General features: G+C 43.7%; 1 protein-coding gene across 5 annotated transcripts; it reads right to left on the bottom strand.

The window, feature by feature from the left end:
* Positions 1 to 608: 608 nt before the first annotated feature.
* Positions 609 to 11,170, bottom strand: LOC139365165 (calcium activated nucleotidase 1a). 5 transcript variants are annotated; one of them, XR_011626543.1, is made up of 5 exons: positions 11,039 to 11,170; positions 4,182 to 4,844; positions 3,049 to 3,252; positions 1,228 to 2,895; positions 609 to 1,059 (listed from the first exon to the last, which is right to left on the bottom strand). XR_011626543.1 is itself a non-coding variant. In XM_071102602.1 (4 exons), the coding sequence occupies exons 2-4, from the start codon at positions 4,831 to 4,833 to the stop codon at positions 2,525 to 2,527; spliced, it is 1,227 nt and encodes a 408-aa protein (XP_070958703.1). In that variant the 5' UTR covers positions 4,834 to 4,844; positions 11,039 to 11,170; the 3' UTR covers positions 609 to 2,524. The 5 variants fall into 5 exon arrangements, 3 of the variants coding, with proteins under 3 accessions (XP_070958703.1, XP_070958702.1, XP_070958704.1); XR_011626544.1 differs by lacking the exon at positions 11,039 to 11,170 and adding an exon at positions 5,309 to 5,438; XM_071102602.1 differs by having other exon boundaries at positions 609 to 2,895.
* Positions 11,171 to 11,536: the final 366 nt, after the last annotated feature.

The raw sequence follows: 11,536 nt of genomic DNA, 5'->3' as shown, positions 1-11,536 counted from the left end.
CAACCTGCTATCTGCCAATCACGGGAATGCCTGGAATGTTCTGATGCCGGGCATCCTGGCGGTTGGCGGAGTGGCGTGGAGGGGGGGTTGGGCAGGGGGATGGAGCATTGGAAGTTAAGACCAAGTTTAGCCTTTGTTCTCTCTCTTATGTCTGGGCTTCACAAGAGAAGGTCACGATTAGCTTGTGGGTTATCTTTAATTTATTTGGAGTGGGCTACGGCCAAACAGTACCCTGTGTAAAGTTGGTTTTAAACCGTCAATTCGTAAACTCAAACCTCTGTCTGGACAATTGTTCCTTTATGATCTAGTCAGGTCATTACAATATTATACCATCTTCCCCAACAATAACAACCACCATGAATAGGTTTAGCTGATGCAATAAATGAATTACAACTCAAATGTGTTTTATTCGTAAAAATGTAGCAAAATTGTATTCTACACAAAAATGACCATGTTGGATCACTGTATCTAGTGAACGTGCTTTTCCCACTCCAGACAGTGTATTGATAAAAAACCATAGCACATTTAGTTGATTTTCAACAAAATCCATTTTCTGTACATAAAGTCAATTTAAAGTACAACAGACAATCAAGTATATCCAATATAGTCAATATAAAAGCAAACATTTTATTCAGCACTAAGGACAATAGTTCATCTAGGGTTTTCAGAGACATTTGACATTCAGATTCTTAAACATCTTACCTCTTGGTGTCTTGCTGTGTGCGTCGTGGTTCTTTTAAAACCCTTGTAAAATGACACTGCTTAGATATATATTGGATTTTTATTGAACCTTTATTTAACTAGGCTACAGCCACAGGGGTGAAAGTATTTACTAACGTCATCAAAACTGCACGCATGCAACTGGATTCTCTAGATTCAGTGTGACCTCACAGAGGGGCTGGTTGCACAGCTTGTTTTAGTTTGATCCCCAATAGATAAGACTGACTAAACCAAGAGAGATCAAGGATTAGGTCAAGCCTAATCTCATCAACCTTGGACAAGAAAAAACAATGGCTGACCCTAAATCCTGACCCTAAATCCTGACCCTAAATCCTAACCCTAAATCCTAACACTAAATCCTGACCCTAAATCCTAACCCTAAATCCTAACCCTAAATCCTAACACTAAATCCTGACCCTAAATCCTAACCCTAAATCCTGACCCTAAATCCTGACCCTAAATCCTGACCCTAAATCCTGACCCTAAATCCTGACCCTAAATCCTAACCCTAACCTAAACGTAAAATGATTTAATACATTTGTATTATGTACAATCAATTTTCAGAATAAACAGCATTGAACAAATGACAAATGCTTTGTAAGTGCACATCCATATGACATGATAATAACACACACGTGCTAATTAATAACAAGGTATATTCATAGTACCCAACCTAAATTGTGATAATTACATAATGCAGACAACTAGTAATCTTCTTTGAGGTTAACGTCTCTTGATTTTGTATGTTTTCCAACCTCCCCCAATAAAAGACTCAGGGTGTATCGAGATAGATTTTACTCAACAAACAGCAGTAAAACAAAACAGGATGATGTGAGATTCTGCTCTTGTTCTATATTCCTTTAAAAAACATATTTTCATAAAGGTCAATGAGGTCACATAAAGCAGGTTTTCATTTTTTGTATTTTCATTGTTGGACATAAAAGACTAAAAACACCAGCAAATCATCTCCAAGTGATTTTCATTGTGGAAATCTGTTCCCAGGTATTCCCCCGCACAATAGAGACACGTGATCATATACAAATGTAAGCACGGTTTGAAATGATCACGTTTTAGTCAAATATATATGTTTGGGCTTCATGTGGTCAATTTCCGGTCTACAAATGATTTGTAATTATGTTCCGGCCCACCGACCATCCGCTCCAGAACAAAATCACCCCACCGCTGAACTAGTTGATGATCCCTGACGTAGGGTATAGTGTCCTGAAGTATATGATTTTATGTAGTAAAAACTAAGACGAAACTGTGATATACATTGGGGGGAAAATACAACAAATCCATTAGTTCCTGGATGTACAGTATCTGCATTTTATGAGTTAAATCACAGTTTAAGATGAATTGATAATTTGTACATTCATTCTGACAAAGTCTACATTACTTTACAAGACAGCCGTTGGCCTAGGTAGAGGATGGCCATCAAGAGGACATCCTCAACTAGAGGACTTTGTTCAGGTAGCCTAGGCTACTCTCGGCTCCCATTTACTGAAAATAATGTCTTGGCCCTGAAACCTTGAGTTGAGTTCATTAGGGCATGCAACTAAATTATTATTTTTAATGTTTTGCAACATAAAATGAAAAAATGACAGGTAGCCCCTCCCTCCCTGTTTCAGTCTGTTTTCTTCCGTTTGATGCTTACCTCAGGTCACATCAAAATGGCTTCTGATCCGTGATTGATCGATTGGGCTGCGTGTCGTCTTCACAGTCAATTAACAAGCAGCAAGTTAACTTTTGAGTGCAGGGAATGTCAACAACTATGTTCCACATAGCTACTATATGTCCTTGTTTCCTAAATGAACTCCAGACCCTCATACTTCACGTCTCCTATCTTGGTTTCAGGTAACAGGATCTGGCCGTCCAGTGTGAATGCCATTATGTACGAGGCGATTTTCCCAGCGTCCTCCTCCGACTTGAGAGCCACGATGATCTGATCGTCCGTGTTGGGGACAAACTTGAAAGAGGAGAAGCCGTGTGTGGGGTTATGCGGGCCCACCCGGTTCACGGTGACGTCCTTGAAGTCTGGCGAGCAGCTGAGGACGAGGTTGGCAGCACGGCGCTCGTCGGCCGTCTCGTCGTAGCGCTCTTTGCTAGCGCGGCGTGGGAGGAAGAACCAGCGCTGCAGGCTGTCACTCCACGCGGCCGACTCGTGGATCAGGTAACCTGGGGAGAGAATGTCATGAGAATCTGAATATCATAGAGAATGCTAATAGTTTGCAGGGGTAACTCTAACTGTATATGCTAGGCTAACACAGTCAGCATAGCCTTTGCAGTTAGCGTTAGCATGGTTAGCATTTTCAACCCTGCAGCTCTCACCTGGAGGTTCGATCCCAGCTGCGGACCTCAGGAGGTTGTACTTGGGGACCCAGTTCTGGTGCTGCACGTCCCCCCGATGACCCACCACCTTTACCCACTCAGGGTTGTTGTTGACCACCTCCCCCGTGGTGGTTGTCCACTCTTTCCCCAGGCCACCCACGTACAAGTGCTCGTCCTTTACTGCTAGCCACTCCGCTTTGAACCCTGAAAGAGGGAAAGAGGGTCATTGGGACACACATCAAGATTCTATGATTCACTGAACCTTTTGAATGCACCAAAGAGTAAAAAAGTATTTAAGAGAAATATACTCTCCCACTTGGCATATAAAGGACACATACACTGAGTGAACAAAACATTAGGAACACCTGCTTGTTCCATGAGATAGACTGACCAGGTGAAAGCTATGATCCCTTATTGATGTCCTGTGTTAAATCCACTTCAAATCAGTGTAGCTGAAGGGGAGGAGACAGGTTAAAGAAGGATTTTTCAGCCTTGAGACATGGACTGTGTATGTGTGCCATTCAGGGGCTGAATGGACAAGACATTTTTCATGATCAACAGTTTCCAGTGTGTATAAAGAATGGTCCACCACCCAAGGGACATCCAGCCAACTTGACACAACAGTGGGAAGCATTGGAGTCAACATGGGCCAGCATCCCCGTGGAACACTTTCAACAACTTGTAGAGTCTATGCCCCGACGAATTAAGGCTGTTCTGAGGGCAAAATAGGGTGCAATTCAATATTAGGAAGGTGTTCTTAATGTTTTGTACACTCAAGTGTTTACAAATGATAATGAGATCCAACAAATTCCATTTCCATGGTTGTGGTCTACCCCAGATGAGGTTCTTCAACAGACCCCTTAGAGTAAATAAACAGATTAAGTTCCAAATCTGCCTGCCTGGTCTACACAGTGAGACACTCACACAATCCCAAATCCACCCCTAACCCCTACTCCATATTCACTGAGAGGGATTAAATAGGTGTCAGCAATATGGTGAAAATTCAATCTACCCTATTAGAAGGCAAGATGAAGCAATTACCATAGAATTCATACTTATTCAACCCTTTCAGATCTACAGGAGTGCCTAGGAATCGATTCTGCACTTGAATTTGGCTCATCTACCTCACTGACCTTTGGAGACGGAGCCGTCCCCGTCAGGCAGGATGACCCAGGGCACAGCCTTGCTGCCGTCGATGTGGTAGACCACGCCCGTTCGGTCATCCACGCTGTACAGCTTCCCGTTGAACACCACCAGCTCTGACAGCTCCATGCCCCGGCCCTTTTCCGCCAGGTGGCTCTCCAGCATGACCCTCTCCGCGTCCCATTCCACGGCCACCTTGGTGCCACTCTCCGACACCAGCAGGTGGCCCCGGCGCATGTAGCTGAACCACGTCAGCTTCTTGTCGCTGCGCGAGTCCGTGTCCAGGTCGGCAATGACCCCGATGCGGTAGCGCGTGCCCTGCGGTGTCCGCTCGGGGGTGCTGAGCGGGTAAGTGTCATTGTAGCGGTCGGCCACCTCGTCCACCGCCATCCCCGTGTGGCCAGACTTCCAGTTACGGGAGCTGGGGACCTCGGAGTAGGAGCCCGGGTTCAGGTGCATGTAGAGGAGGACCAGGGCAATGGCCAGGACCAGGGCTACGATGGCCCTCAAATTGAGGCGGAATCGGGGGTCTGGGGTGTTGGTCATGGAGGCCAACATGGGAAGTCCTCCGACTGAGATGCGCAGGGGGTTCATAGACGGATCATTCTGCTCCAGTTGGGTGTAGCCTGGAGAAACAGGCATGGGGGAGGGATCTGAAAAGGTTAAGGAGAGGAGAAAGGAGGGGTCAGAGGTCTGATTTGAGGGAAAGGCTGCCCTCCTCAGCTACAGTACAGAGGTAGAATCTCAATTGTATTTCCTTGATTCCTCTCCTCGCCTCCTTTTCACCCACTCACTCACTCAACGCACTCACTCTCAACAGTAGTTAGATAACCATGTATTGTTGTTGTGACTTTGGCCTCGATCCTATAGACAATCAGTCTTGCAGAATATTTCACAAGTCTCACGACTCTCAATCATCATGTGTATCTAGAAATATAGCAGCTTTAGAATCTGACGGCACTATAACAACCCCACAACCGCTGAAGACCTCCTTGAAGAGGTCACATGGATTAGGTGTTTTGATTTAACATGCCATCAGTGAAACACCAAATCAGTACATAAACATTCAAATAAATAATGTGAGATTTCACACCAGACAACAGTATACAATACACACCAGCTTCATTCAGATCCAGGTTGCCTGTAAAAAACTGAAAATAATGATAGAATCTCTGCTCACAAGGACGTTCTTCTTTAAGGCTGACGTCTGTCCATATAGCAGACCACTGAAAGAACACTAGCTTGCAGATCCTGAAGAGAATGTCTATGTACAACCAATGAGCATCCCACAGCTCAGTTCTGCTGTGAAGGAGGAAGAAGCGGTAGCTACAGGTGAGACCAATAGAAGCTGGCCACAGGTGTGCAGGCAGTGTGTTGACGTGGAGCCTGGGTGTGGCCCATTCAGTGACATAAAATGGGACAATATGTCGTTGTGAACAGGTAAAGCAGGAAAGGTAGCAAGTAGACACCCGGAAACCACCCCCAAAACCTTGGCACTCAAAACTCTCAGTCAGATGAGGGTGTTTAAAAACTAGCCTAGTTTTAGGATTTGGCTAAGCTAACAAGTGGTGAACAGGTAGAGTAGTCTTTATTAACACAAGCATTTCGCTACACCTGCAATAACATCTGCTAAACACGTGTATGTGACCAATAAAATTAGATTTGGATTCATTATCCCAGAGGGACCTAATCTCAGTAGCAAATCTCATGTGTTCATGTGTTCTGCTTATCAGATACTCAATCAACATCACTCGTGAGAGAGAAAGCCAACAGGCGACAGAATGAGGAAATGCAATCCTGCCTACGTTTTGGTACATCTAAATAAGAAACCATTTGCCACAGCATTATCGGTGGCTTTTTTGATAGAACTGTCTCCATACATCTGAAAAAAATTATTATACACTCAATGTAGCCTAAATGTTGGCTGATGATTCAAACTGAATTCTTCAGCTTCTCTATGTTTGATACATACTTCAGTCTGAGACCGCCATTGTTGAAGTCATTTGTGGTAATGTCAAAATGATGGGTATTGTACAAAACATAGTAATCAGTGATTGGATCATCTCTAACCAATCAGGGAAGCAAAACCAATGACGAATTTTAAAGTATTTTGACTCTGGCTCAACTCATTGGTTGAGTGTAGAATTAATTAGACCGATCAGAACTGTTAGATTTTTTTTTCTATTCTTGATATCGTCATGGAGGTACTCAGATCTAGATTCATTACGGAGAAGAAAGAAATGCATGTGGCATAGCCTAAATGTTAACTGAGAAAATCTCAAATGTGAATCGGGGTGAAAGGCAGTATCGAAATCGAATGAAGCATCCGTTTGAAATGCGCTCTCAGAAATACACCAGCATGTACACCCTCAAGAAAATCTTTGTGACCTCACTTTGAGTCGGTTCCAGGAGCGACACATCCTGTGACCAGGGTATAATGTCTCTAAAGCCAGCAGCAGCAGCCCCTCTTCTGCTCAAAGGCTCTTTTATACCAGGACTGTGGCCAGGGCCCCCAGCCAAACATAAGTCCATTATGACACCCTGAGACTCTCTGCTCTGTGGCAGACTTCCCTCTCTGGCATGCTAGTCTAACACACAGGCACGCACACATCAGCTGGTTGAAACTAAATCACCAGAAAACAGATTGTTGTTTGTGCACCCACACTAAGAAGTGCCTGAGGTGTGAGCATGTAGGTCCTCAAACACACGGCATCAATTACAGGGTAAAGTATCTGTGATGGATGGAATCCCAACTAGACACTACAGACATCACACACTATAGTACATATCTCCAACATGTCTCTCCTCTAGCCAGGTTCCAGATCTGTTCGGGCTCTAGAGCAAATCCTATGGTCATTGTCATGCCATACATAGGAGTAGGTGAGGTATAAGCAAGCACGCACAAACTGATCTGGGACCTAGTTACCTCTTCTCCATATAGTACCTCACAACAAACTCCTCAAACCACAGAGTCCATGCAGGATCTGCTGTCACTGAAACAAACAAGAGCTCTGGTAGTATGGAGTTACCCTTTCTTCTCCTCCTTCTCCGTCCTGAATGCTGGCCGACTGTCATCTCAATTCCACAACCGCACCAATGGACCAGCTACACTCTTCCGTTGCCCTAGAGTTAATTGTATGCTGAGCAGTGAACTCCTTAGTTATCAGCTGAAAGGGATTGGCTGTGCAACCGTGACTAAGGGTAACAACAACGGTGGTGAACTTTAACTAGACTTGGGGGATTAGTATTGATTAACCACCGCAAGTCCAAAGGGGAAAACCTAGCAAGGTAATTGACAACTACTCTTCACCACTCTTGTCTTGCATGACCTTTGTGCATGTATAGACTGCAAGCCTAGGTACAGTCAACATATTGTGTATTGCGTATGGTCTGTAGCCTGTAGTCTGGCCTCGTTCCATACTGTATGTTCTGTAGCCTGTAGTCTGGCCTCATTCCATACTGTATGTTCTGTAGTCTGGCCTCGTTCCATACTGTATGTTCTGTAGCCTGTAGTCTGGCCTCGTTCCATACGGTACTATAGCCTGGCTACAGAACATACAGTATGGAACGAGGCCAGACTACAGAACATTCAGTATTGGACGATCCCAGACTAGAGGCTACAGAACAGACAGTATGGGATGAGGCCAGACTAGAGGCACAATCTGTTGACTTTACCTATGCTTGCAGTGCACACATGCACAAAGGTCAAGGTTGAAAATTCACTGATCTAGTATCAGCCATTACCAAAAAGACAATCTCCTATCACTATGACAACTTTAGACCTGAGAACACACCAAGGTGTGTCTGCGATGCAATTACAGCATGTCATGATGGCGGTGTCTTCAAAGTAGCCTGGCCCTAGATCTGTTCGTGCTATGACAATAGCAGTTAGCAAGACAGCAAAAACAGACCTGGGAGCAGGCTATATTACTCAAATAGGTTACCTGCGGAGTGTTGACTGGTAAAACCACAGTGGAAGTCTGCAATGCATGGACTATATATATATATATGTATATATTTATATTGTTATAGTAGGTCTACGTTGTTATCCACCCACTCTGATCATCCATTTGAATGGACTTTGTGTCATTTTAAAGACTTTATGATATGTTTCCCTGCACACCAATGCACTTTAAAGTAATTGCCCATTGTGTCTAGATGTCTATTAAATTTGACTCATAATTAATTACAATATGAGTATTTTTTTTTAAATAGTATGTTAAAAAGCAGCTTTTCTGTTTTTGAATGGTGTGGGCGTACCTCAACAACAGAATGGTGTGGGCGTACCTCAACAACAGAATGGTGTGGGCGTACCTCAACAACAGAATGGTGTGGGCGTACCTCAACAACAGAATAGTGTGGGCGTACCTCAACAACAGAATGGTGTGGGCGTACCTCAACAACAGAATGGTGTGGGCGAACCTCAACAACAGAATGGTGTGGGCGTACCTCAACAACAGAATGGTGTGGGCGTACCTCAACAACAGAATGGTGTGGGCGTACCTCAACAACAGAATGGTGTGGGCGTATGCTGGTCATTAAAAATGAGTAGACTGCTGATTGGCCAGCTACATTATCCTCTATGAGGATATAGCCAGCATATATGAAACAATATATATATATATATATTTTTTTCTTCTCCAATTTATGCTTTGGCCACAAATACGTATAGGATGAGTCAACAACATTATTTAGTTATGAGGTAATAGAATATAAACTTTTAAAAGTGATTTTCAGTGGACAGTTACTTTAAATAAATATGATTTTGAGAATTTCATCCATGTCAGGATAAAGCAAAGGAGTAAGTTAGTTACACACAGATATGGGTTTTAATTGTAAACCACTGTCTCTTAGCAAATGTTCAAAGAAAGGCAACATCTGCAGAAACAGTCTTCAACAGCCATATATTTATTTTACCTTTATTTAACTAGGCAAGTCAGTTAAGAACAAATTCTTATTTTCAATGACAGCCTAGGAACAGTGGGTTAACTGCCTGTTCAGGGGCAGAACGACAGATTTCTACCTTGTCAGCTCGGGGGTTTGAACTTGCAACCTTCCGGTTACTAGTCCAACGCTCTAACCACTAGGCTCCAACGCTCTGACCACTAGGCTACCCTGCCGCCCCATATAATGGACTTTGGCACTACAAAGGTTATATGTCATTAAAGGACACATGTGTCAAGACAATAAATGGTTCACAGTGACTGCTGTTGGGCAGGGGTTGCAGAATGAGCATAGACTAACTGTTTTCTGTCTTTCAACTGAGCATACCATGTGATGGTACCTGCTGCTAGCAAATTCAGGGGTAGCCCTGACCGGGACTCGAACGCGGGTCCAGCTACTCAATAATTTAGCTGTTAGGCCAAGAGATCCGAGACCTCTTGACAATGTTGCTAGGTGATTAACCTCGGGTAGCAACATTGTGGGAGGCATCCCAGCTGTCTAGAGACTACTAGGTGACAGGTTAAGGTCACTATAATAGGTCTCTAGGCCTAGTTGTTTCAAGTTGTTTTTGATTGCAATAGTTTATGCATTTTAATGGTTTTGAATATGTTCTGCTGTAGATAAATGGTGTTGAATGACAATATTCACATACAAGCAGTCACTATTCAAAGTAGGCCTATCTTCCTACTGATGTGTGACCTTGTCTTTTACATCCCCGCAGTTATAAATGACAAGACTAGATACTGCTTCTACCTACAGTGCTGTGTGATCATGTGGTTGGTTTATAATGGGTTTTACAGCAGTGTTAGACTGGCAGACTTCCACTGGCATTGCGCCTGTATGTCCCCCCTTTGCTGCTATAACAGCCTCCACTCTTCTGGGAAGGGTTTCCACTAGATGTTGGAACATTGCTGTTATAACAGCCTCCACTCTTCTGGGAAGGCTTTCCACTAGATGTTGGAACATTGCTGTTATAACAGCCTCCACTCTTCTGGGAAGGCTTTCCACTAGATGTTGGAATATTGCTGCGGGGACTTGCTTCCATTCACCCACAAGAGCATTAGTGAGGTCGGGCACTTAGGCCTGGCTCGCAGTCAGAGTTCCAATTCATCCCAAAGGTGTTCAATGGGGTCGAGTTAGTGTTCTCCTGACCCATATTTGTCCTTCGGACTGCCAGATGGTGAAGCGTCCAATGGCGGTGAGCTTTACACCACTCCAGCTGACACTTGGCATTGCACATGGTGATCTTAGGCTTGTGTGCGTCTGCTCGGCCATGGAATCCCATTCCATGAAGCTCCTGACTAACAGTTATTGTGCTGACATTGCTTCCATAGGAAGTTTGGAACTTGGTGTGGAGTTTTGTAACCAGGACAGACTATTTTTACACGCTATGTGCTTAAAAATACCACTTTCAGCTGCGCCGTACTCTTATATGTTTCCACTTCACAGTAACAGCACTTACAGTTGACAGGGGCAGCTCTGACAGAGCAGAAATTTGACAACTGACTTGTTGTAAAGGTTGCATCCTATGACGGAGCAAATTGAAAGTCACTGAGCTCTTCAGTAAGGCCAATCAACTGCCAATGTTATATACACCTGTCAGCAGCGGGTGTGGCTGAAATAGCCGAATCCACTAATTTGAAGGTGTCCACATATCTTTATGTATATATATATATATATAAGGCATTTTAAAACATGCCAACTCGAGCCCCCATCATCACACTACTGACAGATTAGTGAGTAGGCCTAATTCGAACATGAAAAGGGGAAGTACATGTGACAACATATGAGTGCTCCCGTTTAACTAGGATATGCTCTAGAATTGTCGGATAATATTAAATAAAGGCGACACGAAGCTTCATGGATGCGCAACTGTTACAAATAATGTTAGAACGATACTCACTACAAGTGATATGCCGCCAAATAACAGTCCGATAATGGTTTGATTGGCGACAACACCGCTTCGTTTAAATCTAGGATACAGTGTTTAGTCTCCATCGTTTGCATCATTGGGGAAACCATGGGCTACTTCCGTGTTCAGTGACAGTATAAAATAAGTCCCGCCCAGGCAACGAAATCTACCTAGCCAACGGATTGAAAAGTATTCTGGATTACTATGCGCTGTTTGCGTAAACTGTTTGTTGTTTGCAACGTTGAAACACATCTAATATGTGACTTTCATTGCAATGCAGGTACAACAGCACATCTGAAATCATTTGCCGTGTTCGAGAGGATAACAAAAAGGCAATGTATCAGGGTAAAGTGTGACTGACTGATCAGTAGTTATTTATTTATGCAAGATGCAAGGTTTCTTGTAGTCAGTCGGTAACTTAATCGCATGCAATGTCGAACAAGCTCATGTCCGTGATAGCAGTGACGGTGCTAGACTTCAAATACCACA

This window comes from Oncorhynchus clarkii, chromosome 13 (genome assembly GCF_045791955.1).
Source record: "Oncorhynchus clarkii lewisi isolate Uvic-CL-2024 chromosome 13, UVic_Ocla_1.0, whole genome shotgun sequence".
Classification (NCBI taxonomy): Eukaryota; Metazoa; Chordata; class Actinopteri; order Salmoniformes; family Salmonidae; genus Oncorhynchus; species Oncorhynchus clarkii.
This window is presented reverse-complemented; position numbering and strand designations above follow the sequence as displayed.